Raw genomic sequence first — 26,910 nt, 5'->3', positions numbered from 1 at the left:
TTGTCATCCAGAGTCACGTGTATTTATTTTCCAAGCTGTAGCACACTATTTTACATACAGCAGGTTTTTAAAAGACGAAAGAGTTTGCTTTGCGTTTTCATTTTTGCCATGGAAAAAACTATTGCTTTACTGGTGTCGTCCCTGCCCTAGCTGACAAGATTTTTACAGAGAAGGTAAGGCACTTACTTGTGACCTGAGAAACAACAGCACAGCTGCTACCCGCTGAAGAGTCTGCAATTGACTGCTGTAATGGTCCATCGATTACCGATGCTGCCGTTTCCTTCTTGTTATGGGTTTTGTCACTGAGTTCGGTAATGGTTGTCCACTTGGGATAGTAAAGTAGCCTATAGCATATTGTAACTTGCTAGCGCTGGATGGGAATGTTCTTCGAGTAGTCCTATGTCCAATTTGACCAGGGACATACTTTACATGATCGTTTTGTCACATCACAGAAATGAGCGGTTGCTTGATGTTTCGCTTGAGTTGGTACTAGGATCCAAAATTAAAGTGTAGGTTACAACACGAAATGTTGACAAAAAAATGAGGCGTTGACACATTTGTGGTCTTCGCCAACAACTCGTCTGTTTTTCTCCAGGCCTAGCATGTCTCACCCACACCTGGTGAAGAAGGTTCGCGAGATCCGGAAAATGGAGCTGCAGAGAGACTTCACAGTGGCCTCGCCAGCCGAGTTTGTCACCCGCTTCGGTGGCAACCGGGTCATAAATAAGGTAAGACGTCCCTGTCTGTCTGGGCCTTTTGGATGAGTGTCGCAAAATTGTAACTTTTTTTTTTTTTTTACTAAACTCCTCGTCAATCTACGTGCAACAGACTAAACAGCCAAAATACAGCGTCAACGTTGTTCTAGAGTATTGTCGTTTATTCTCAAACTCTTTTCTTTTCTTTTCTTTTCTCTCTCTCCATTTCACTTTTGCTCTCCACCTATTTCTCTTTATCAAGGTGCTGATAGCTAATAATGGCATAGCAGCGGTCAAATGTATGCGTTCCATCCGCCGTTGGTCCTACGAGATGTTCCGTAATGAGAGGACCATCCGTTTTGTGGTGATGGTCACCCCTGAGGACCTGAAAGCCAACGCAGGTCAGTGAGACAGGTTTTCGCAGGTCATCAGCAGCAGCTCCAGAAGGATGTTCCTCATTGTGCCACTCAGTAGATCTGGAGATAAAGTCTACAGCGGGAAACGCCATAAATAATTTTCATTAAATGACTCCATGGAAATATCTAAATAATTTCCCTGGAACCTCTGGAAAAATAACTGGGGTGACTGTCTGTGTGTGGCTCTTCTATAGAGTATATCAAAATGGCAGACCACTATGTACCCGTCCCAGGCGGAGCCAACAACAACAACTATGCCAATGTAGAGCTGATTGTAGACATCGCCAAGAGGATTCCTGTACAGGTCAGACTGTGTTCCTCCACTCTCACCCACAGAGACATTCCCAATCCCAAATCAAGTCACAATGTTCTATGATAAGTGGACCGGCGGCCATGAGTGTTCCAGTCAAATTCCCATGTTCTTAGGGCTTTGGTCTTATCAAGTAATTCTATTTTTATGGCTCAGACTCTGATCTCTGCTTTTTCTATTGTTCATAGGGGGTCTGGGCCGGGTGGGGTCACGCCTCTGAGAACCCCAAACTACCTGAGCTCTTGGACAAGAACGGAATCTCTTTCTTAGGTACAGCCCTGCATTAAGCCGTTTGTGGATTATTGGATTGTAATGATTTCCCATGGGTCATTTCAGGTTTAATGACATTACAACACAAGCGCCATTCATTGCGATGTAGATATCGTTGTTGATTTTTGTTGGTTTGTGTCTCAGGGCCGCCCAGTAAGGCCATGTGGGCTCTGGGAGATAAGGTGGCCTCCTCCATCGTGGCCCAGAGCGCAGACATCCCCACCCTGCCCTGGAGTGGATCAGGTGATGTACCTCTCTGCCTGCACCCTTACCCTCAGACAACCCTGCCACATTCCCTATCCCCTATTACATAATACTCCTAACATACAGTATTAGGACTCTGACTGGGTTACTGAGTGGGTTGTATATTGAGACTAATGATTGTAAGGGACTGTCAGGTTATTACGAGGCCCGGAATTGAAAGGAGTTGGGAAAGAATGGCTTGTCTGTGGTACATCATCAAAGCTAATACTTTAGCAATATGAATACATTTTGCAGTTCAATAATCAATACACAGAATCATCAGATAACAGGTTTTGTGACTGCACCAAGAAGGTACAGACATTTATTGACAATTTGTTTTGAAGAGAACCTAACTCAGCCACACCTTTCACACTTGGACTCAAATGTGAAGGGCTAATCTCAAACTCAGGCAATCAGAGGTCAAGTAGACAGTCAAACCCCTCCCTGGAACTATAAAATAATGTGAATAACTGAAAAAGAGCTGATGTGATTGGTCAAAAGACCAATTAGTGGGAAAAATATCAGAATTGGGCTGCCTGTGTAAATGCAGCCTCTGTGTCCTTTGGAAAAATATAATTTAAGGTTTACTAAGTACAGTCGTGGCCATTTTCACAAAGTCTGCTGCCTCAGTTTGTATGATGGCAATTTGCATATACTCCAGAATGTTATGAAGAATGATCAGATGAATTGCAATTAATTGCAAAGTCCCTTTTTGCCATGCAAATGAACTGAATCCCCAAAAAACATTTCCACTGCATTTCAGCCCTGAGCACAAAAGAACCAGCTGACATCATGTCAGTGATTCTCTCGTTAACACAGGTGTGAGTGTTGACGAGGACAAGGCTGGAGATCACTGTCATGCTGATTGAGTTCGAATAACCAGACTGAAAGCTTCAAAAGGAGGGTGGTGCTTGGAATCATTGTACTTCCTCTGTCAACCATGGTTACCTGCAAAGAAACACATGCCGTCATCATTGCTTTGCACAAAAAGGGCTTCACAGGCAAGGATATTGCTGCCAGTAAGATTGCACCTAAATCAGCCATTTATCGGATCATCAAGAACTTCAAGGAGAGCGGTTCAATTGTTGTGAAGGCTTCAGGGCGCCCAAGAAAGTCCAGCAAGCGCCAGGACCATCATTTTCTCTGAATCCCCTTTCCGATTATTTGGGGCAGCCAGAAAAAAGCTTGTCCGGAGAAGACAAGGTGAGCGCTACCATCAGTCCTGTGTCATGCCAACATTAAAGCATCCTGAGACCATTCATGTATGGGGTTGCTTCTCAGCGAAGCGAGTGGGCTCACTCACAATTTTGCCTAAGAACACAGCCATGAATAAAGAATGGCACCAACACATCCTCTGAGAGCAACTTCTCCGAACCATCCAGGAACAGTTTGGTGACGAACAATGCCTTTTCCAGCATGATGGAGCACCTTGCCATAAGGCAAAAGTGATAACTAAGTGGCTCTGGGAACAAAACATTGATAATTTGGGTCTATGGCCAGGAAATTCTCCAGACCTTAATCCCATTGAGAACCTGTGGTCAATCCTCAAGAGGCGGGTGGACAAACAAAAACCCACAACCTCCAAGCATTGATTATGCAAGAATTTATTTATTTATTTTTATTTTATTTTACCTTTATTTAACCAGGTAGGCAAGTTGAGAACAAGTTCTCATTTACAATTGCGACCTGGCCAAGATAAAGCAAAGCAGTTCGACAGATAAAACGACACAGAGTTACACATGGAGTAAAAACAAACATACAGTCAATAATGCAGTATAAACAAGTCTATATACAATGTGAGCAAATGAGGTGAGAAGGGAGGTAAAGGCAAAAAAAGGCCATGATGGCAAAGTAAATACAATATAGCAAGTAAAATACTGGAATGGGCTGCCATCAGTCAGGATGTGGCCCAGAAGTTAATTGACAGCATGCCAGGGCAGATTGCAGAGGTCTTGAAAAAGAAGGGTCAACACTGAAAATATTGACTCTTTGCATCAACTTCATGTAATTGTCAATAAAAGCCTTTGACACTTGTGAAATTATTGTAATTATACTTCAGTATTCCATACTAACATCTGACAAATATCTAAAGACACTGAAGCAGCAAACTTTGTGGAAATTAATATTTGTGTCATTCTCAACTTTTGTCCATGACTGTACATGGTAACCTCAGTGCCTTTCGACTGTAGCCTGGTCCTTTGCTGAATTCCAAGGCCTACACTCTGCGCATCGTTGTTGTGCAAAACGTGAAGGGCCTTTTTGCCCGCTGCCTTTGTTATCCAACTGTGGCCGATGTGGCAGCAGTGTAATCTCAATTTGAATGAGGGGGATGAGGTGAAGCCATTGAAGTAGAATAGACATCTCCCATAGATGTCCTATTCAATTACTAGTGGCTATGCCATCAACCCTCAAAAGTTCTAGAATGGGGTGAAAATACAGCCATATTGGTCCGGGAGAAATATAAACCTGTCTGATTGGAAGTAAGAGGCATAATCCTGATTTTACTTAACGCAGAAAAATAAAGTAAGGCATATGATATATCAGAAATTGTGTAATAGAATTATTGTCAACCTAAAATATTGTCATAATTATAATTTCAATGAATACATGTTTTATACAAATAGTCTGTATAAATAGGCTCTGAAAGATAGTGCCTTCGGAAAGTATTCAGACCCATTGACTTTCTCCACGTTTTGTTACTTTACAGCCTTATTCTAAAAATGGTTTCCCCCCCCTCATAAATCTACACACAATACCCCATAATGACAAAGCAATAACAGGTTTAGACATTTTTGCTAATTTAGTAGAAATAAAAACTGAAATCAGTTACATTATTATTCAGACACTTTACTCAGTACTTTGTTGAAGCACCTTCAGCAGCGATTACAGCATTGAGTCTTCTTGGTATGACGCTACAAGCTTGGCACACCTGTATTTGGGGAGTTTCTCCCATTCTTCTCTGCAGATCCTCTCAAGCCCTGTCATGTTTGATGGAGAGCGTTGCTGCACTGCTATTTTCAGGTCTCTTCAGAGATGTTCGATCAGGTTCAAATCCGAGCTCTGGCTGGGCCACTCAAGGACATTCGGAGGCTTGTCGCGAAGCCACTCCCGTGTTGTCTTGGCTGTGTGCTTAGGGTCGTTGTCCTGTTGGAAGGTGAACCTTTGCCCCAGTTTGAGGTCCTGAGCGCTCTGGAGCCGGTTTTCATCAAGGACCTCTCTGCTCCGTTCATCTTTGCCTCAATCCTGTCTAGTCTCCAGTCCCTGCCACTGAAAAACATCCCTGCAGCATGATGCTGCCACCACCATGCTTCACCGTAGTAATGGTGCCAGGTTTCAGGCTAAAGAGTTCAATCTTGGTTTCATCAGACCAGAGAATCTTGTTTCTCATGGTCTGAGAGTCTTTTACTGAGGAGTGGCTTCCGTCTGGCCACTCTACCATAAAGGCCTGATTGGTGGAGTGCTGTAGAGATGGTTGTCCTTCTTGAAGGTTCTCCCATCTTTACTGATGAACTCTAGAGCTCTGTCAGAGTGATCATCTTATTCTTGGTCACCTCCCTGACCAAGGCCCTTCTCCCCCGATTGTGCTCAGTTTGGCCGGGTGGCCAGCTCTAGGAAGAGTCTTGGTGGTTCCAAACTTCTTCCATTAAGAATGATGTATGCCACATTTCTTGGGGACCTTCAATGCTGCAGACATTTTTTGGAACCCTTCCCCAGATCTGTGCCTCGACACAATCCTGTCTCGGATCTCTACGGACAATTCCTTTGACCTCATGGCTTGGTTTTTGCTCTGACATGCACAGTCAACTGTGGGACCTTATATAGACCGGTGTGTAGCTTTCCAAATCCTGTCCAATCAATAGAATTTATCACAGGTGAACTCCAATCATGTGGTAGAAACGGGATGCACCTGAGCTCAATTTCGAGTCTCATAGCAAGGTCTAAATACTTATGTAAATGAGGTATTTCTGTTTTTTATGAATTTGTAAACATTTCTAAACCTGTTTTGGCTTTGTCATTATGGGGTATTGTGTGTAGAATGCTGAATATTTCTTTTTATTTTATCCATTTTAGAATAAGGCTGTAAAGTAACAACAAAATGTGGAAAGTCAAGGGGTCTGAATTAGAGGTCGACCGATTAATCGGAATTGCCGATTAATTAGGGCCGATTTCAAGTTTTCATAACAATCGGGAATCGGTATTTTTGGACACCGATTTTGCCTTACTTATCCAACACTTATTTATTTAAACCAAATTGAACACATTTCATTATTTATTTGAGGCTAAATTGATTTTATTGATGTATTATATTAAGTTAAAATAAGTGGTCATTCAGTATTGTTGTAATTGTCCTTATTACAAATAAATAAAACAAAAAATCTACCGATTTTAATCGGTAACGGCTTTTTTGGTCCTCCAATAATCGGTATCAGCGTTGAAAAATCATAATCGGTCAACTTCTACTCTGAATACTTTCCGAAGGCACTGTATGTAAACAGCCATGCATGCATGTCTACATTTTTGGTTTCATGGAAAGCTGTGTGCGCTATTATGTGATACAATGTCAGTACTTGTTGCATTTACAACTTGTCTAAGTCCTATCATCAGCTGTTTTCAACCAGTGTATGGCTGTGGGTTGACTGCATTGTTTGAATGGAATGTTGGTATATTGGCAGTTATTTAAAACAATTATGGAATAATGTCTCTAAAATTGGCTGGCTGGCTAGCACATAAGATATAGTAAAATAATTAATTTATTACAGCACTGGCAAACCATGGTTGACCAACTCTACTGCATTTGAAATTTGTGTTGCGGCGTGTTTACATGGTTTTGACGATTATTCTAATGTGCCTACACAGCCTATTGTTTATCTCTGTCATTAGTGTATTTGTATAATGCGAGGTCTCTCTCTATCACATCCGTCCGTGATTGGGAGTCCCATAGGGCGGCGGACAATTGGCCCAGCGTCATCCGGATTTGGCCGGGGTAGACCGTCATTGTAAATAAGAATTTGTTCTTAACTGACTTGCCTAGTTTAAATAAAGGTTAAATAAATAAAAATAAAAAATGTATTTTTCTCCTGCCTGTGCTGTAGGTCTGAGAGTAGACTGGACAGAGGACGACCAGAGGCTGGGCCACGTGATTAGCGTGCCTCCGGAGGTCTACGTGCACGGCTGCGTGCGCGACGCTGACGATGGACTGGCGGTAAGCAGCTCCACGCCATCACCCGCCTCACTAACGCTGACGCTGAAACCACAGAGACAACCTTTTCTAGGCAATCCCTCTGTTTGAAATAATGCCCTTTTTTTTTTTTTTTTAAGATGTCTGAAACAATATATTTCAATGTACTTTTCCCAGAGAAAATAAAATATGGCTGCTATTCGGTTACAAACCAAGGTTCATGAATAGTGGAGCAAACTGAAGAAATGCGTTGGTTTTATAGAGTAAAATTAGATTTTATGGGTAGGGTTGCTGAATGTCCTTTCATTTTCAATGTGCTTTCTCCTTTAAAGGGAGCAGACAGAATTGGCTACCCGGTGGTGATAAAAGCGTCAGAAGGAGGAGGGGGCAAGGGCATCCGGAAGGTGGACAACGCTGAGGACTTTGCCAGCTTCTTTAGACAGGTTTGTGTCGTCACACTGTTACACCACACACCTGTATGCTGATTCTCATTGCTGCTGGGGGACGTAGTGTCTGAGAACCACAATCAGGAAATGAATTGTGCGACTTGGTGTTGTCGTCGACAATGTTTAATGCAGCGTATCTGCTTGTGTGTGTGTTTGAACTTGTTTTTAGTAAATTATCTAACAAAAATCATGCGACGGATCCCCATCCACAGGTGCAGGCGGAGGTGCCCGGCTCGCCCATCTTCGTCATGCAGCTGGCCCAGCATGCCCGTCACCTGGAGGTCCAGATCCTCGCCGACCAGTACGGCAACGCCATCTCCCTGTTTGGCAGAGACTGCTCCATCCAGCGGAGACATCAGAAGATCATTGAGGAGGCCCCGGCCACCATAGCATCTGCCACCACCTTCGAGCACATGGAGCAGGTGAGACACAGAGGGGCTTTCCTCATCTTTAAATTCTCCACTTTGACATTTAGATACTTTTCTCTCTGCCATTTCCAATTTAGTATTCAATTTGAACACTAAAAGTTATAGGGCATGCAATGGAAAATGTTTCACAATGGCATGCCCATCCCTGTTTCAGTCTGTTTTTCGTTTGGTGCCTAATGAACGTGAGCTCTCTCTCTCTCTCTCTCTCCCTCTCTCTCTCTTTCTCTCTCTCTCTCTCTCTCTATTTCTTTCTCTCTCTCGCTTTCTTTCTCTCTCTCGCTTTCTTTCTCTCTCTCTCTCTTTTCTCCCACCCATGTCAGTATGCAGTGCGGCTGGCTAAGATGGTGGGCTACGTGAGTGCAGGCACTGTGGAGTACCTCTTCTCTGAGGACGGGAGCTTCCACTTCCTGGAGCTCAACCCCCGTCTGCAGGTGGAACACCCATGCACAGAGATGATCGGAGACGTCAACCTGCCCGCCGCCCAGCTCCAGGTACGCTTCAGCCAGAGGTCAGGGGTCACACCCTAGCTATCACAGCCTCGTGGTTTAATCTCTGGTCCTTTGACTTAGTCAATGGTCGCATTCCAGGTTATATTTTTCCGCAGTCTCAGTAAAATTGCTATGTCATATTAATGTGGTTGTTGAGATGTTATGTTCTGGAAGCCCTAGGGACCAATTGGAGATAGACCCAACATGGTCTAACTGGGTCAATTTCCTTTGTTGTAGATAGCCATGGGGATCCCCCTCCACAGGATTAAAGATATCCGCGTGCTGTATGGAGAGACGCCTTGGGGGGACACCACCATCAACTTTGAGGCCCCCGACTGTGTCCCCAGTCCCCGGGGACACGTCATCGCGGCCCGCATCACCAGCGAGAACCCAGACGAGGTGTGCATTCTTAATTCTACAGGGCTGGCCGGCCATATTCTAAACAAGCTATGGCATGGGTTCTGTAGGCTCACAACTGGCCCGTCCTCTCTCCTTGTAACTCGCAGGGCTTCAAGCCCAGCTCGGGCACGGTGCAGGAGCTCAATTTCCGCAGCAGTAAAAACGTGTGGGGCTACTTCAGCGTGGGGGCTGCTGGGGGTCTGCATGAGTTTGCTGACTCCCAGTTCGGCCACTGTTTCTCCTGGGGGGAGAACCGAGAGGAGGCCATTTCGTGAGTTTTTCCTTACCTTCTGCCCTAGACTAGACTATCAGTCCTTCCGATGATGGTTCTATCGACCCCTAGCCCCTACTTCCTAGCCACTCCTGGAGACCTGAGAAGATTGGATAGGTGGAAGCAACAATTCCACCCGGCCAATCAGAAGGCAAGGTGAAGCTATTATTGGAAGACTTTTCCAATCCTCAGATCTACAGGAGCGACTAGGGTGTATGGGTTAAGCCCGGTTCCGTTTGGAATGCAGCATGAGTTAACGGTGTGTGTTGGTGTCTTGCTGTACCTGGGTGGTGATAGTGGTGGTGGTTACTGTGTGGTGGTGCAGGAACATGGTGGTGGCCATGAAGGAGCTGTGTATCCGGGGGGACTTCAGGACCACGGTGGAGTACCTCATCAAGCTGCTGGAGACTGAGAGCTTCAGGAACAACGACATCGACACCGGCTGGCTGGATAATCTCATCGCTGATAAAGTTCAGGTAGAGAGCACCCTTGTGAAGTATGAATGTGAATCTGAACCATTTCAATCCTGTAAATCTAACAGTTGGTAAAAACAAATCTTCTAACGTGCTTGTGTGTGGCGTGTTTTCCCCCGAAGGCAGAGAGGCCAGACACCACGCTGGGCGTTGTCTGTGGGTCGTTACACGTGGCGGACGCCAGCTTCAGGAAGAGCATGTCTGACTTCCTGCACTCACTGGAAAGGTAAGTACTACTTTACTGACTTTATTGTCCCCTTGTGGACATTTTGTTGCAGTTTAAAGTGGTATTTAAATAACAAAACAAATTGACTATACAACATTCATAACAGTTACATACCAATAAAAAGAGACTAACCTGCTGGCCTTACTGAGTGGATAGGAACATTAGCCTGCTGGCCTTACTGAGTGGATAGGAACATTAGCCTGCTGGCCTTACTGAGTGGATAGGAACATTAGCCTGCTGGCCTTACTGAGTGGATAGGAACATTAGCCTGCTGGCCTTACTGAGTGGATAGGAACATTAGCCTGCTGGCCTTACTGAGTGGATAGGAACATTAGCCTGCTGGCCTTACTGAGTGGATAGGAACATTAGCCTGCTGGCCTTACTGAGTGGATAGGAACATTAGCCTGCTGGCCTTACTGAGTGGATAGGAACATTAGCCTGCTGGCCTTACTGAGTGGATAGGAACATTAGCCTGCTGGCCTTACTGAGTGGATAGGAACATTAGCCTGCTGGCCTTACTGAGTGGATAGGAACATTAGCCTGCTGGCCTTACTGAGTGGATAGGAACATTAGCCTGCTGGCCTTACTGAGTGGATAGGAACATTAGCCTGCTGGCCTTACTGAGTGGATAGGAACATTAGCCTGCTGGCCTTACTGAGTGGATAGGAACATTCGCCTGCTGGCCTTACTGAGTGGATAGGAACATTCGCCTGCTGGCCTTACTGAGTGGATAGGAACATTAGCCTGCTGGCCTTACTGAGTGGATAGGAACATTAGCCTGCTGGCCTTACTGGGTCAATAGGAACATTAGCCTGCTGGCCTTACTGAGTGGATATGAACATTAGCCCCAGCTATTTAGGAGGGATATCACACCTGGCACCAATGGTCTAATTCTGTTTTTCTTGCCGAGGGGTGCCCTATACCTGCGCCCAGAGGGGAGTAGTTCAAAGTCCAGGTACAGGGGGTGGTTTGGGTCGAAAACGATTTTGTGAGCCTTGCGGAGGGCCCTGACATGAAAGATCTCCTCCAGGCCTGTCTGTTTGACTCCATATACCTTGCTTACTGTGGCAGCATATTTCTCTGGCTGACAGTGGCATTAACAAACCAACAAACAATAAACAAAAAGTTAAAACCCTCTCATTGAAAGATTTGTAAAACAGAGTCTGTATAGTCGTCTACATTGAAAGATCCCAGCTTTTTGAGAAAGTACAGTCTCTGTTGACTCTCTTTGTATATCAGGTCTGTACATTTACTCCGCTGAAGCTTATTGTCCAAGAGGACACCCAGATATTTCGATTCCTCTATATTCTCTATGTTCTGACCTCTGATAGATGTTGCAGAGGTAGGTGTTGCTCGCTTCCTGAAGTCTATGCACATCTCTTTGGTCTTGTTGGTATTGAGGACCAAGTGTGATTCGTCACGCCACTCTACAGTCGTTTAGGACCGGGCCATGATGTTTCCCGTCGTCATGCATCAATGAACTTAACGAGGTGTCTGTCAGGATGGTAACTAGTACAGCTATTAATGTACAGGAGTGGGGACGAAACACATCCTTGAGGAGAACCTGTGATGGTGGTGCGTATGTCCGACACGTGGGGACCTACTTTGACCCGCTGTGACCTCTGGCTCAGGAAGTCCAACAGCCATAAAACCAGACAGAAGAAAAGTCAACAAACGGAACTCTGACATGGGATTTGGCACCCTCTAGATATCTATAGGCCATGTTGAGGAGTGTAAGAATGGCATCATCAACTCCTCTGCTGGGCTGATCTAACTAGCTGAAGGACTAAAAACAAATGATAACCAATTTTAAAATATACTGTGTCTGTAAAATATGTACAGTTGAAGTTGGAAGTTTACATACACTTAGGTTGGAGTCATTAACTCGTTTTTCAACAACTGTACAAATTTCTTGTTTTTCAAAACTATGGTTTTGGCAGTTAGGACATCTAGGACAAGTCAGTTAGGACATCTACTTTGTGCAGGACACAAGTTATTTTTCCAACAATTGTTTACAAACTGATTATTTTACTATCGCAATTCCAGTGGGTCAGAAGTTTACATACACTAAGTTGACTGCCTTTTAAACAGCTTGGGAAATTCCAGAAAATGATGTCATGGCTTTAGAAGCTTCTGATGGGCTAATTGACATCATTTGAGTCAGTTGGAGGTGTACTTGTGGATGTATTTCAAGGCCTATGTTCAAACTCACTGCCTCTTTGCTTGACATCATGGGAAAATCAAAAATAAATCAGCCAAGACCTCAGAAAAATAATTGTAGACCTCCACAAGTCTGGTTCATCCTTGGTAGAAATTTAGTGAAGGTACCACGTTCATCTGTACAAACAATAGTACGCAAGTATTAACACCATGGGACCACGCAGCCGTCATACCGCTCAGGAAGGAGGCGCGTTCTGTCTCCTAGAGATGAATGTACTTTGGTGCAAAGAGTGCAAATCAATCCCAGAACAACAGCAAACAACCTTGTAAAGATGCTGGAGGAAACAGGTAAAGTATCTATATCCACAGTAAAAACGCGACCTATATCGACACAACCTGAAAGGCCGCTCAGCAAGGAGGAAGCCACTGCTCCAAAACGGCCATACGGTTTGCAATTGCACATGTAAACTTCTGACTTCAACTGTACGTATTTTACACACACACGCTGTTTTTTTAAAACGGTTATCTTTTTTGTTTTTAGGCCTTCAGCTAGTTAGATCGAGTGTTTATCTACCATATTTCTTACACCAATCCTATGCTTTTAAATCTTTGGGGGGGGGGGGAGCGAACACCTCTGTAAGCAGCAAGAGGATCTCAATGCCTCCCTAGCCCGTCTTATTACCCTAAGCTTGTGCTATGTACTTTTCTAAATCCAGTATGTGAAATGTCTTCTTGTAGAGGCCAGGTGTTGCCCGCAGCCAGTCTGCTGAATACTGTTGATGTGGAACTGATCTACGAGGGGGTCAAATACTGCCTCAAGGTAGGCGGACCTGATGTTACACCTCTCTCATTCTCTGTCATGACTGAACTTCCTCATTCTCTCGGGGACAAATCCTAACCAGTCAAGGTTTCACTTAGTCGCCCATTGACGTCAGTGCATGACTAAGTGAAAATGTGTCTAAAGAGGAAGTTATCAACCAATTCAACCCCCAACTGTGTTTTATGACTGACAGGTAGCTCGCCAGTCCCCCACTACGTACGTCATCATCATGAACGGCTCGGACATCGAGATCGACGTCCACCGTTTGAGCGACGGCGGGCTCCTGCTCTCCTACAACGGCAGCAGCTACACCACCTACATGAAGGAGGAAGTGGACAGGTGAGACTTCCTGTCCATCTCAAATCTGAATGGATGGATGGACTGGCCATGAAGTCGATACTTTCAAAATTGTCATTTGTCTCACTTGGGAGTTGATGCACCATCGTGAACGTGTGCGTTTGTAACCCTCTAGCTACCGCATCACTGTTGGCAACAAGACGTGTGTGTTTGAGAAGGAGAGGGACCCCACGGTGCTGAGGTCGTCCTCTGCTGGTAAACTCCTGCAGTACCTGGTGGAGGATGGAGGCCATATCTGCGCCGGGAACTCGTATGCGGAGATCGAGGTGAGCAGAGGGTTCCATGAGAACATACTGTACCAGTTTGGGTATAACAATTAGATCCTCATAAGATTGGTTGTGTGTGTGTGTACACACGGACTGACGTCTGCATTACGGTTGCAGGTGATGAAGATGGTGATGACGCTGACGGTGGTGGAGTCGGGCTGTGTCCACTATGTGAAGAGGCACGGGGCGGTGCTGGAGCCTGGCTGTGTGGTGGCTAGATTGGACCTGGATGATCCCAGCAACATCCAACCAGCAAGTCACCCATTCACCAACTTCTATACAACTCTGGCTGCGTCTGAAATGGCAACCTATCCCCTATATACTGCACTTGGCCTATATCGGGAACAGGGTGGCGTTTTGGGCGCAGCCTTTAAAACAGCTATTATAGAAGGCAGCCTTTTTTAAGAAATATCATGTAATACGATCCAAATCACAAAATGATGCTATACATCTAAAACAGGTCATGTAAATCACACACTTTCAGTCAGTCAATCGCAGGGTGGCTTGGTGGTCAGGACAACATTTGAAGGCTGTTTTTATCTGAACCCTATCTTCCTGTGGGTCTCCTAGGTGGAGCTGAACACAGCCTCCTTCCCGGCCCAGCAGCCGCTGCCTATCGTGGGGGAGAAGCTCCACCAGGTCTTCCACATGGTCCTGGAGAACCTGGTCAAGGTCATGGCCGGCTACTGCCTCACCGAGCCCTACTTCAGCAACAAGGTGAGGGCCTCCACCCACTGCAGCTGTGCAGCGCGTACCAGTACAGTGGCTTACTGCTTTATTCCAGTTCGTCGTTATTAGCAGACGATCAGATCTCACAACATCCCAAAGAAGTGCTTTAAGTTCTCCGGAACCACGTCCTTCTTGGATGATTTCTATAAAGACGTGTCTGGAACGCAGGCAATAGAATGGCATGCCTTGTGCACACTGTAGAATAGGGATGTCGGTCAAGCTGTGGGACAGGGGTGTGATATTGCGGTGTGTGATGGCAGCATGCCCCCCCCCTCCTCCTGCCTGCAGGTAAAGCAGTGGGTGGACACCCTGATGAAGACCCTGCGGGACCCCTCGCTGCCCCTGCTGGAGCTCCAGGAGTTAATGACCAGCGTGGCCAGCCGCATCCCGCCCAGCGTCGAGAAGGCCATCCGCAAGGTCATGGCTCAGTACGCCAGCAACATCACCTCGGTGCTCTGCCAGTTCCCCAGCCAGAGGGTGGGTGACTTAGCCTTAAGCTATAGCCAACGCTCAAAGTATCTGAAACTTTTCTACATGTGTGTATTTGAATCAGGGGTTTGAACCGGTTCAGGGAACAGAACCTGAAACTGGAAAATAACAATATATTTTTTTGAAGAACGGAAACAGAACCGGGAACAAGGTTCCTCCGTATTAGCCGCTAGTATATAGGAATCTAGTAGTAATATAAATAATTACGGAATTCAGCGAAGTAATGTTAGGCCTACTGCTAATATCCTAAACGCATTATAATGCAAGTCATATCTTGGGGCGGCAGGGTAGCCTAGTGGTTAGAGCGTTGGACTAGTAACCGGAAGGTTGCAAGTTCAAATCCCCGAGCTGACAAGGTACAAATCTGTCGTTCTGCCCCTGAACAGGCAGTTAACCCACTGTTCCTATGCCGTTATTGAAAATAAGAATTTGTTCTTAACTGACTTGCCTAGTTAAATAAAGGTAAAATTAAAAATTAAAAAATATCGTGATGCCAAGCCTCCTCCATGCCCGTCTGTCTCTTTCGCTCTCTCCCCACCCTGCAGAATTTCAGTCGCATCTCACGCCCAGCACTTGTCTGAATGAGTCAAGCTTGTAAACAACTAGCTTTCCTGGTCTATAGAGCAGTTTTCTATCCCCACTGATTGGTGGAGTAATTTTAATGTGCTAAATGTCAAAACTGTGTTGCTTTTTGTAGTTAAAGGAACAATATAAATGGATACGCTTTTTATTCTGGTTCAAACCGGTTCAGAACTTTATTATGCTGGTCAGAACAGTGGAACCAAACGATTGGAAAATAAGTTTGGTTCCAACCCCTGATTTGAACCCAGGTCTGCTCTACAGTACACTTGGTGAATTGGTTTCCCATCCATTTCAGATTGCCTGTATCTTGGACAGCCACGCAGCCACCCTTCAGAAGAAGGCCGACCGGGAAGTGTTCTTCATGAACACTCAGAGTATCGTCCAGCTGGTGCAGAGGTCGCACTTCTCTTATTTCATTACCTGAATCATCACTCCATGACATGTACGACTTCAGATAGGATGTTGGATTGTAATAGTGGGTGGATGAATTTGCCGCAGGTACCGCAGTGGAATCCGAGGATACATGAAGTCTGTGGTGCTGGATCTGCTCAAGTGTTACCTTCAGGTGGAGATGCAGTTCCAGCAAGGTGATTTTGGTGTTTCACTGTGGATCTAATCGAGACGATATCCTGCTGTTTATGACTTGTTTCATGACGCGGTGATGCATTGTATGGCCACATTTATTTATTTTTCTCCCTTTTTGTGAACAGCTCACTACGACAAGTGTGTGATCAACCTGAGGGAGCAGTACAAGCCTGACATGACCCCTGTGCTGGAGAGCATCTTCTCTCACGCTCAGGTCTCCAAGAAGAATGTCCTGGTCACCATACTCATCGTAAGGCTTCTCTCTCTCTCCTCTTCTCTCCTCTCCTCTTCTCTCTCACTCTCTCACTCACACCCACCACTTCGCATCCACTTGATGAAGAACAATGAAATGAAGCTTAAACATAAATTCAGTATAAAGGAAACTGCATTGCGCTAATGTTTTTGCTGTTTTGGAGGGGTCAACCAACGCAACCTGCGAACTGTTTTTCTCATTGACTTTCACTGGATAATGAAACCACACTCTTTTTAAAATAGTGTAATTTTCTTCAGTGTAAACACTGCAGTTTTCCTTCATCGGCAATTGATGGTGACGGGGACATGTTTCAAGACTCACCAATGCTAATAGGGAGTGTGCTGTGTGTCCCTGGTGACGTTTAGGATCAGCTGTGTGGGCGGGACCCCACCCTAGCAGACGAGCTGATGGTCATCCTGAACGAGCTCACACAGCTCAACAAGATGGAGAACTCAAAGGTGGCACTGCGTGCTAGACAGGTACGTTTCGCAACCGTTTGTACTGAATGATGTTTTCGCACAGCGGAGTGTACCGCTCGACCCCCCGTCCCCCCCCCCCCCCCGTCCCCGTCCCCGTCAGTATGGTAAGATGGTAGATGTTATTCACTTAGATGGGCACTACATATTGTAGCTTCAAAACAACATTCTGAATATTGATGGACACGTGTGTATTTTTCAGGTTTTGATCGCTTCCCATTTGCCCTCTTATGAACTGAGGCACAACCAGGTGGAGTCCATCTTTCTGTCTGCCATCGACATGTATGGACACCAGTTCTGCCCAGAGAACCTGAAGGTGAGCGTCACGATTTCTCCAAAACAGCTTTTTTTTGTTTTGTTTTTTTGTACTTCCGTAAGATCCGAAGGATAATATTTCTTTACTCCTCGGGCAGAAACTCATCCTGTCTGAGACCTCCATCTTTGACGTCTTGCCCAATTTCTTCTACCACTCTAACCGGGTGGTGTGCATGGCTGCCTTGGAGGTGAGCATAGTGAACAGCATATAAACCTGACATGGCTTCATCCTGATGTAGATTTGAGCTCAAAAAGGTTTTCCTACCGTGGCCCCCAACCTGTAGGTGTACGTGCGAAGGGGCTACATTGCTTACGAGCTGAACAGCCTCCAGCATCACCAGTTGCAGGATGGGACGTGTGCCGTAGACTTCCAGTTCATGTTGCCGTCGTCCCACCCCAACAGGTACCCAGCCAGCAGTTCTCTACCCTCATCACAAAGCAGCTCTACAACAAACGTAACCTACAATGTCCCAACTCTGGATTTGACACTTTCAATACACGGCTGCCAACTATCCCCGGTAAAAAATAATAAAAAAAGTCCAGTATTCCTCTGGTTCTCATTGATTTGCTCCTGTTTCCCATTTCTCCCCATCAACACGCAAAAGATTCACCCGAGTGATTCACTCGGCGCGCGCCAACACGTAGTCCACTCAACTCTACATGCTCAGCATCTCTGAGAACGTGTGGTTCAGTCCCTATACTGAGAGCACAAATAGGGCCTGTAAACCCTGGTCATGGTACAGTCTGTGTGCTGTTTCCTTTTGTGTAGAGCAGTAGATCATCTTTGTCCTCCCTGACACCCCCATAACCATCTCCACTTTGGGACAAGCCCTTCAATGTAATTGTTTCTCCACTGCCATTTTGGGGCAAACCGCCAGGCATGAAGTAAACTATTGGGATGGACTCTCAAGATGCCAAAGCTCTAATTCCACAAACCAGGAAACTGACTTCCTTTTTTGTTTTAAAAAAAATGTCACAAATTCAATTTGCTGACAGTCAGGCCCAATTGCAAATGATTGACTTTCGGCTTTCCCCTCTACTCTATCCTGTTTTGTTAATGTCAGGTTTTGTAATTGCAACTTGATAAATCACAATGGATCTCAATCACACCCAGTAGTTAAAATAAAATTACCCATTTGCTACTTTTAACATTTTAACTTTGGAATGGTTTTTCATGGTCATTATTAATGTGCAAAGCTAGAGTATGCCGTAAAGTGAAACTAATAAGAATGCATTGTGGTCAAGGTTGATCATCCACTGCTTACATTCACCTGTCAATGATCTGATTTCAGAGGGAGCAGCCCTACTCTGAACAGGTAGAGTACAGCTCCTCCTTCCAGGCAGCCTGCCACACTGTGTCTAGCTCCGTCTGTGTATGTCTCCTAGCAATGCGTCTGTGTATGTCTCCTAGCAATGCATGGCTGAATGCGCTGTTTTGCTCTTCCCCATCTTTATAAAAAAATAAAAAAAAACATAAACCACTGCCGAAGGACTCCTCCACCACCTCCTTCCTAATTTGTACCCTTTAAAAAAAAAAATTGCCTTTCTCAACTTTCATAGAGATAAGTACCTTTTGAGAAGCATATGTACTTTGTCTGACCTACTGTTTGCAATGTGTGTTTTAAAACCTTTTTTTTGTGACAAAAAGCGCATTCTGTATTCTCCAGTTGCAGATTTGACCCTCTTAGGCCACTATAGTAATCTGCCCTGCCTCTTTCAATCAACCATAGTCAGTTATACACAATCAGTCAGTTAATTTCGAACGTATTATCAAACAAAACATGTCTAGTAAACATAGATGTTGCTGTCTGTTATGCTTTGTGGAAAGAGAACAGGTACAGTATGCTATACCATTGCTCCCAGTGCCCACCCCAACCCTACCCAGGTGTCACCAGTGTGTCGTCCCTTACCTCAGGTTGACGATGCCGGTGAACAGTGTGGGACAGTTTGAGATGAGGCGGCAGGGTAGCGAACTCTTCCTAGATGGGGCGTTCTCTCCCCCATGTCAGCGCATGGGAGCCATGGTGGCCTTCCAGTGTTTCGAAGACTTCAAAAGGTAAAAAACCCCACAGAGAACAACTCTTGGATGTCTGGATTTCTGGTAATATAAGCCTTGTCCTGACCTGAGGCGAGTTCAGCTTCTGTTTGCAGCGAACATGTTGCCACAATTTCAGTTGAACGATTTGAATGAACAATCCGAAATGTTACAGTGAAACATCAAACGGCTACTTTTTTTGGGATTACTGTGGCTTTCTAGCGACAATATTCAAACTGTAAACAACTGAACTATTCCTACTAAATATAGTAGAAAGTCCACATGGCCACTTGATTATTTTTAGTGGAAGTTTAGACCCAAAAACAAGACATTTACGTTCGCGGCACACAATCTTCTCAGACTGCTAGCTAACTTTAGCGAACAGTCGCGGTTAACACAAAACAAATGGAATATTGGGTGTGTGTCCGTCTGCTGGGTTTGTGTGCAGGAACTTTGACGAGGTTATCTCCAGTTTTGCTGACCCGCTCCTGGAGAGCCCGCTTTTCCCAGAGGCCTGCCCCAGCCTCTACGAGGAGGATAACTGCAAGGTGACCGTGTGATGGGATCGTGTTAGAGGCTTTATGGAATTGTTGCTTCTGGGGGTTGCTCTCAAGCCACAAGGGGTCTACTAAATGGACAGAAATATTGGCGAGGAAAATACCTCATTAGAACAACAACAAAAATATAGGTGAAGGTTGACATTTCTCACTAAGCTGTGATTATTTCCCCGTGCGCTCCAGCAGAACATGAAGGAGAACCCCATCCACATCATCAATGTGTCCATCAAGTCGGCGGACACAGAGGATGACGATACCTTGGTCACAGCCTTCGCTGCCTTCGCCCAGTCTAAGGTCAGCAGCACGGTTCATCCCACCAAACTCTCACAGTATAATTATGTTGGGGCTTTTTTCCTCATAGGGGTGAATCCTAGATTCTGCTCACGTTGAATTTCAACTTAGTCTCCCATTGACCTCAACACAGGATTAAGTGAATATTTGACTGAAGTGGAAGTTAGGATCCTTCTTCATTGTTATCCCGAGTGTCTCCTATGATTATACTTGATATGATGATTTCTTATTACAGAAGGTTTTACTCTTTGAGCACGGCATCCGAAGGATCACGTTTTTAGTCGCACAGAGGGTAAGATGTTTCTACGAGACCATTTTGAAATGGCCTCGTACGGCCACCCTGATCTCGCAAGCTTCCATTCTGTTGCACGGAATCCGCGTAGCAAAACGGATTGTAAGCTCGCGAGATCGAGATGGTCGTACGAGGCTACATTTTGAAATATCCCTTTGCTGCTGTTGAATACGACTGTTGATAGTGCTCCGTCATCTCTTCTTATTAATCTGATTTTACTTACTATTAACTTAATTTTAATCTACTTTGGATTTACTATTAATATACTATTAACTTAATATTAACTTACTATTAAACTATGGCTAATAAAAGCAGGGTCGTTTCCATTAGTGCACACCGCAGCAAAGCGTTTTGCAACAGAAAATGAAAACGAGCATTTCTTATTGGACAACTTCAGGTAGTCTCTCCCTGTTTCCGTCAATTTTTTTCCTTTTGGTGCCTAATGAATACGACCAAGATGAATCTAATTTTCCTCTTTGATTTTTACCAGAGGGAATTTCCCAAGTTCTTCACTTTCAGGGCCAGAGACGGGGTAAAAAAACAACTTCTTTACAATTTTCTTATTTATTTTTAACAATAACTAGACATTTTTTTATACATGAACAGCTTTAAAACACCACCCACTCTCTCTCCACCTGTGTGTGTCTCTCTCCCAGTTTCAGGAGGACCGTATCTACAGGAACCTGGAGCCTGCTCTGGCCTTCCAGCTGGAGCTGAACCGCATGCGTAACTTTGACCTGACGGCCGTGCCCTGTGCCAACAGCAAGATGCACCAGTACCTGGGTGCCGCTCGCGTGCAGGATGGCGCTGAGGTCACAGACTACCGCTACTTCATCCGAGCCATCATGCGCCACTCTGACCTCATCACAAAGGTACGGGGGGGGGGGGGGGGGGGGGAAATAAACGCCACACGAGCGCAAGCGTGCAGGGGTGGAAGGAGGCCCCTTTGCAAAAACTCTCTTCTAAACAGGAGTTAAAAATACATGTATTGATTTTGCTCCCTTACATTGACAATAAATCATTTGTGTCTTGCTTGGAACATGACTTTTCTCTCAAAACGCTGGCACCCCTTTCTCTCTGTCCAGGAAGCGTCATTTGAGTACCTACAGAACGAGGGCGAGCGTCTTCTCCTAGAGGCCATGGATGAGCTGGAGGTGGCCTTCAGCAACACCAAATGGCGCACCGACTGCAACCACATCTTCCTCAACTTTGTCCCGACCGTCATCATGGACCCCTCCAAGGTCCGTGTGCCTGTGCTGTTGGCTCCTCCGAGACAAGGGATTTTGACGATAATCCCATTTTAGTAATAGTCCGTCTTAAAGGGGGCTTATGTGGCTCCTGATACAAAAAGGGTTCCTTAAATGGACAGAAATATTGTCCAGAAATGAGCTTATTGGACAGAAGGGGCACAACTGCCCATACACATGAGGAAAAGCATGTTTGCCTAACACAAAGGATTGTGGGGTTTCATGAGCTAGTTAAAGTGATCCGTGTTATATCATGATGTGTATATGAACTACAGTATGTGTTGCCACTCTTGTGTCCTGTAGATTGAGGAGTCTGTGCGCTCCATGGTGATGCGTTACGGCAGTAGGCTGTGGAAGCTCAGGGTGCTCCAGGCCGAGCTCAAGATCAACATCCGGCTGACGCCCACTGGGACCGCCATCCCCATCCGTCTGTTCCTCACCAACGAGTCCGGCTACTACTTGGACATCAGCTTGTATAAGGAGGTCACAGACCCCTCAACGGGACAGGTAGGCCGATCAGGAAGAGCACTATAAACCGGCACGCTGGCTGGGATCAGCTCACTGGTACAGATTGGTGCACGATGCACAGCCAGAGAAAGTGTTGAATTCGCAGTGCAGCAGGGTCTACAATTTGCTAAACGCTTCACAGGGTATTCCTGAAGACCATATGTAGGCTTAACAAATCAGTTATAAACACTTCTATTTCAGTTTCTCTATCCGTTCGATGCAATGATCTGCAGCTGACAACTGACCTCCGTCTCCCCTCTGACCTCTAGATCATGTTCCAGTCGTACGGGGACAAGCAAGGCCCTCTGCACGGCATGCTCATCAACCATCCCTATGTCACGAAGGACCTGCTGCAGTCCAAACGCTTCCAGGCCCAGACTTTGGGCACCACCTACGTCTACGACTTCCCAGAGATGTTCCGACAGGTGGGGATTCTTCTCTCATTCTCTCTCCTTTTTGACACTTGACCCTTTTTAACTGCACCGAATTTTTTTTTTAAATGAATCTGTTTTTTTAACCTTTTGTGTCTCATAGGCCCTCTTTAAGCTTTGGGGTCCGGGGGACAGCTACCCTAAAGACGTGCTGATGTGCACCGAGCTGGTGCTGGACCCGCATGACCGACTGGTGCAGATGAACCGCCTGCCTGGAGACAACAAGGTAGAGCACATAGCGTGCTGACGTGGATTGGAACTACAACATATTCTAGTGTTACGGAGACGAGCGAGGCCATCTTTCTTTTAAAGCCCCTTATGTTGTCCCGAAACCCTCCTGGCAATCCGGAATACTCTACTTGGCTCTTTATCCCTCTCTCCCAGGTGGGAATGGTAGCCTTCCGGATGCGGATGAAGACTCCAGAGTATCCCGAGGGCCGCGACATCATCGTCATCTGCAACGACATCACCTACATGATTGGCTCGTTCGGGCCCCAGGAGGACCAGCTGTTCCTGCGGGCGTCGGAGATGGCCCGGGCCGAGGGCATTCCACGCATCTACATCTCAGCCAACAGCGGGGCGCGCATCGGCCTGGCCGAGGAGATACGACACATGTTCCAGGTTGCCTGGACCGACCCCCAGGACCCTTACAAGGTGACTTCTCACCAGTCACTACATAACAGTAGATTCTACAGTGTACATAAGACCTTTTCTTTACAAGGACTGTTCAGTTGAGCTCGCCTGCTACTGAGTTGTCTTCAGTGGCCTTGTAAAAAGGGTTTTGACTTGTAAGGGCATACCATGCAACAATGTACTTTATTTGGTAAATATTTTCTTAACTCTTCTTCAACTGCACTGTCGGTTAAGGGCTTGTAAGTATGCATTTCAGGTTAAAGTCTACACTTGTTGTATTCGGCACATGTGACAAATAAAGTTTGATTTGAAAGGTGGAAAAAACGCACTCTGGAAATGTTAATAGATTTGCAGCAGCAGAGGTCACGGCAATGCAAATTAAATGACGTTTCTTAAGATTTTTATTTTTCTGACTTAATGTTATTCTGTCTGTGTGACACTGGCAAAGCTGATTTGTTACCATGTGCTGGCGGCATGGTCAAATGTGTCGGGCAAACTGACTGGTGATCAGAAGAGTGGGTGTGATTGATTTTCTCTGTGGGGCATAATGGCAAGGTGTAATCCTGATGACCTCTTATCAGAGTCTACACTGTTTCTGTGTCTGCCCACTTTCTTGGAACTGATGACTGTTTGTTTGTCTCCACCTGTAGGGTTTCAAGTACCTGTACCTGACGCCCCAGGACTACACCCGCATCAGCTCCACCAACGCTGTCCACTGCCACCACGTGGAGGAGGGCGGAGAGTCCAGGTGGCACACGCACGCCCGTCACCTGAGGGGTGTACTACAAAGCAGGATCAATTAGTTAACTATTGATTTGTTGGGACATTACTTTTTTTTTTTTATGCTCAAAAGACATATCTATACCCATTTTCAAGCTTATCTTCAAATATCACAATGTTATGGCAGGTCAGCCGGCTAACTCCCTGAACCTGCTTTGTAGTAAACCCCTCTGGTGCTCGTCACCCTTATCAACTAGCACAGCTAACACACACAGTCTGGTATCCCAGAGGTTCGCTGACTCACTCTCTCCCCATCCCGTCGACTGGACTCCAGGTACATCATCACTGACATCATAGGGACCGAAGATGGTCTTGGGGTGGAGAACCTGAGAGGATCAGGCACCATCGCCGGGGAGTCTTCCCAGGCCTACGACGAGATCATCACCATCAGCATGGTCAGGAGGACACACACACACACATCTCTTTGTCTGGTGTTAGATAAGCCACGAGGCATGCTATGCTTAACGACCTGGGTTATGTTGAAGCTATTGTACTGTATGTCCTGGGTACTGCAGGTGACGTGCCGTGCCATTGGGATCGGGGCTTATCTAGTGCGTCTGGGGCAGAGGGTCATCCAGGTGGAGAACTCCCACATCATCCTGACCGGGGCTGGAGCCCTCAACAAGGTACGTCTCTGTCCCGTCTGCTTGGATTCTTCATGCGTATTAGAACTCGTGAGACTTACATAAGAAGTATACACAGGCCCACTGTTAGGATAACTATAGGAGCTCGTATGTTCAAAATAATATATGAAAATATGTTTTTCAACTAAAATACCCCTCTAACCCTCATACTACCAACATATTTTATATAGATGGATTACCAACTGGGGTCATTTTGACAAGCAACAATCATAGCAAAATATTAACTTAATTATTATCAAGACCTCATTAGACATATAAATAATGTAATCAGTTTTTTTTTTATACCAAACTGACTTATTTTAGCAAATGTGTTAATTAGAATATTCTATTAAAAATATATATATATATATTGTTAACCTTCATTAATGTGCATCTTTTTTCCCAAAGTACAAACCACATTAGTACTAAAAAGCTGATTTACCATAATTTGATTGTAGTATTTAGGTTTTCATGATTTTTGAACTAAATATTCATTTTGACATGAGTTAAAAACATTTTTTAAAACGACTGCATTTTAAAGGGACAGTACACCAAAATTGTAAATATACATAATTGTATTTACAGTGTTTAATCCATTGATCATGAGACGATTACCATAAATATGGCTTTATTTTATGTATTTACTTACTCCAAAGCCATTAGCATCGCTTCTAGTGAAACAATGGGAGTGGTAGGGCCTATGGCAGGAAGCTTCTAAAAGAATGGCCAAATCCTCAGTCACTTCAAACCAAACGTTATAGCAACAAACACCATAAAAAGTTGCACGTATAGAATATTGGAGGATATTATAGGAATTCTGGTATTTATAAAATATTTCCCGTAGAATAACTATGGATACCTTGTAATTATGTCTCCAGAGAAAGCTAGATTCAAATAAAAATCCTATTTATCAAATGACTACAGGCGGATTAGGTGTTTTTGGCCGGGGTTTAAAATTACCCCAAAGGTCTTCTAAAAAATTTAAAAATAAGCCCAAATTGGTACAGAAACACTAAACAATTATTTAGATTGGTTGATTGACAAAAGTCATGAAGAATTGAATAAATCACCTTTTGGGCTATGATCAAAAATATGACTCTTGTGTCAAAATGACCCCACTCAGTTGTATGACGGTTAAGGAGTCTCATATTTCATAAGTAGTGAAACCTATTTTAAATCGTTAGAACTGCAATGTCCTATAATCCTCTGGATATGTGACCCGTTTCCACTGCCCTTGACAGTGAAGCTGTTGCCGTTACAGGTTCTGGGTCGAGAAGTGTACACCTCCAACAACCAGCTGGGAGGCGTCCAGATCATGCACAACAACGGAGTGACGCACACTACGGTGCCCGATGACTTTGAGGGCGTTTTCACTATCCTGCGCTGGCTCTCCTATATGCCGAAGGTACATTATGAAAAAGAGGAAGACCAGGTCGGACTCCATATTCATAAAGATTCTCAGAGAAGGAGCGCTGATCTAGGATCACATCCCCTCTGTCCATGTAATCATATTCATTATGATCTGATGGACAAAATGGATCCTCGATCAGCACTTTTAATCCTAGACGCCAATTTGGCAAGACAGCCCAAGCAGATCTCAGACCAGGCTGAAGATGTCCCATAAGAGGTCAAACTCAGCCGACCAACCCCCAGATAGGAGTTGTCAGCACGTTGTTCTACTCTTATTTCAGACCAAGCACTCTCCGGTGCCGGTGATCCCACCCAAGGACCCAGTGGAGAGGGAGATCGAGTTCACCCCCACCAAGGCTCCCTATGACCCCCGCTGGCTACTGGCCGGGAGGCCCCACCCCAGTGAGACACACGCTGCAGCATACATAACCCTCTTAACTCTGCCCAGATTCTATTTCTCCCAGCGCCTGAGTTGACAGACATGGCTATGTCACCCAGTGCAGTGTACTGAATATTAAATTATATCAAATCCAACTTTTTAAAGTACATAAAAAAAGTTTGCAATACACTACATTATTGCTGTCATAGACTATTTTTGTGTGTTGTGTTTAGCTGTAAAAGGAGCCTGGCAGAGTGGATTTTGTGACCATGGCTCGTTCATGGAAGTGATGGGGTCTTGGGCCCAGACAGTAGTGGTGGGCAGAGCCAGGTGAGTGTACTGTATAGACACACACACACACACATGCATACATGTGCGCAATATAAATGATTACAGAAGACATATGGGTAACAATTTCTTAAAAGCTGCAGGTACAATGCAGTTTTAATACATTCATGCATTTTAAGACTATTCATGAGCATGTTTGATCCCCGTTACGTCTTATACTCATCTCATAATGACCCTTACTAAATATCAATCATTTCGAGTCAGTTGATACATGGAGAGAGAGACATAGCATTTTAATGATTACATACAATTATGAAGGCTCATAGATGATTAGAACAGCTTGTTCAGCGTTATACCTACAGGATATGGAATCACTGAGATGTAGCAGTTCCGAAGGCAGACTGCCAACTAATTTGTAACGCAACACCACAGGTTAGGAGGGATTCCCCTTGGCGTCATCGCTGTGGAAACACGCACCGTTGAGGTGGCTATCCCTGCCGATCCAGCAAACTTGGATTCTGAGGCCAGAGTGAGTGGCTTTGTGTCCTCCATTATATGTTG

General features: G+C 45.1%; 2 protein-coding genes across 10 annotated transcripts in view; one reads left to right on the top strand and one right to left on the bottom strand.

The window, feature by feature from the left end:
• pole (polymerase (DNA directed), epsilon) overlaps positions 1–600 on the bottom strand; it is a 37,785-nt gene extending 37,185 nt beyond the window's left edge. Inside the window, exon 1 of the mRNA XM_031830389.1 lies at positions 187–600. The gene's annotated coding sequence lies outside the window, so the exon portion shown is untranslated. The remainder of the gene's footprint in view (positions 1–186) is intronic.
• Positions 1–26,910, top strand: part of LOC109895658 (acetyl-CoA carboxylase 2) — a 45,667-nt gene that overhangs the window by 10,597 nt on the left and 8,160 nt on the right. For 6 of the 9 annotated variants that reach the window (XM_020489537.2, XM_020489535.2, XM_020489538.2 and 3 more), the window contains 45 exons: positions 596–728; positions 958–1,096; positions 1,306–1,415; positions 1,610–1,691; positions 1,836–1,934; positions 7,028–7,137; positions 7,446–7,556; positions 7,772–7,981; positions 8,308–8,478; positions 8,713–8,874; positions 8,982–9,145; positions 9,471–9,621; positions 9,741–9,844; positions 12,743–12,824; positions 13,018–13,163; positions 13,297–13,447; positions 13,565–13,699; positions 14,018–14,164; positions 14,465–14,653; positions 15,543–15,643; positions 15,746–15,834; positions 15,958–16,082; positions 16,451–16,564; positions 16,764–16,877; positions 16,975–17,064; positions 17,161–17,279; positions 18,169–18,192; positions 18,792–18,932; positions 19,360–19,459; positions 19,655–19,762; positions 19,995–20,051; positions 20,542–20,583; positions 20,708–20,923; positions 21,137–21,292; positions 21,602–21,805; positions 22,075–22,230; positions 22,340–22,462; positions 22,621–22,890; positions 23,520–23,617; positions 23,924–24,044; positions 24,165–24,275; positions 25,534–25,677; positions 25,964–26,084; positions 26,295–26,391; positions 26,782–26,878. In XM_020489537.2, the coding sequence (XP_020345126.1) occupies positions 596–728; positions 958–1,096; positions 1,306–1,415; positions 1,610–1,691; positions 1,836–1,934; positions 7,028–7,137; positions 7,446–7,556; positions 7,772–7,981; positions 8,308–8,478; positions 8,713–8,874; positions 8,982–9,145; positions 9,471–9,621; positions 9,741–9,844; positions 12,743–12,824; positions 13,018–13,163; positions 13,297–13,447; positions 13,565–13,699; positions 14,018–14,164; positions 14,465–14,653; positions 15,543–15,643; positions 15,746–15,834; positions 15,958–16,082; positions 16,451–16,564; positions 16,764–16,877; positions 16,975–17,064; positions 17,161–17,279; positions 18,169–18,192; positions 18,792–18,932; positions 19,360–19,459; positions 19,655–19,762; positions 19,995–20,051; positions 20,542–20,583; positions 20,708–20,923; positions 21,137–21,292; positions 21,602–21,805; positions 22,075–22,230; positions 22,340–22,462; positions 22,621–22,890; positions 23,520–23,617; positions 23,924–24,044; positions 24,165–24,275; positions 25,534–25,677; positions 25,964–26,084; positions 26,295–26,391; positions 26,782–26,878 (5,734 nt within the window). The remainder of the gene's footprint in view (positions 1–595; positions 729–957; positions 1,097–1,305; positions 1,416–1,609; positions 1,692–1,835; positions 1,935–7,027; positions 7,138–7,445; positions 7,557–7,771; positions 7,982–8,307; positions 8,479–8,712; positions 8,875–8,981; positions 9,146–9,470; positions 9,622–9,740; positions 9,845–12,742; positions 12,825–13,017; positions 13,164–13,296; positions 13,448–13,564; positions 13,700–14,017; positions 14,165–14,464; positions 14,654–15,542; positions 15,644–15,745; positions 15,835–15,957; positions 16,083–16,450; positions 16,565–16,763; positions 16,878–16,974; positions 17,065–17,160; positions 17,280–18,168; positions 18,193–18,791; positions 18,933–19,359; positions 19,460–19,654; positions 19,763–19,994; positions 20,052–20,541; positions 20,584–20,707; positions 20,924–21,136; positions 21,293–21,601; positions 21,806–22,074; positions 22,231–22,339; positions 22,463–22,620; positions 22,891–23,519; positions 23,618–23,923; positions 24,045–24,164; positions 24,276–25,533; positions 25,678–25,963; positions 26,085–26,294; positions 26,392–26,781; positions 26,879–26,910) is intronic. The other 3 variants (XM_020489539.2, XM_020489540.2, XM_031830385.1) reach the window with 2 other exon arrangements.

Source organism: Oncorhynchus kisutch, linkage group LG8 (assembly GCF_002021735.2).
Source record: "Oncorhynchus kisutch isolate 150728-3 linkage group LG8, Okis_V2, whole genome shotgun sequence".
Taxonomy (NCBI): domain Eukaryota; kingdom Metazoa; phylum Chordata; class Actinopteri; order Salmoniformes; family Salmonidae; genus Oncorhynchus; species Oncorhynchus kisutch.
This window is presented reverse-complemented; position numbering and strand designations above follow the sequence as displayed.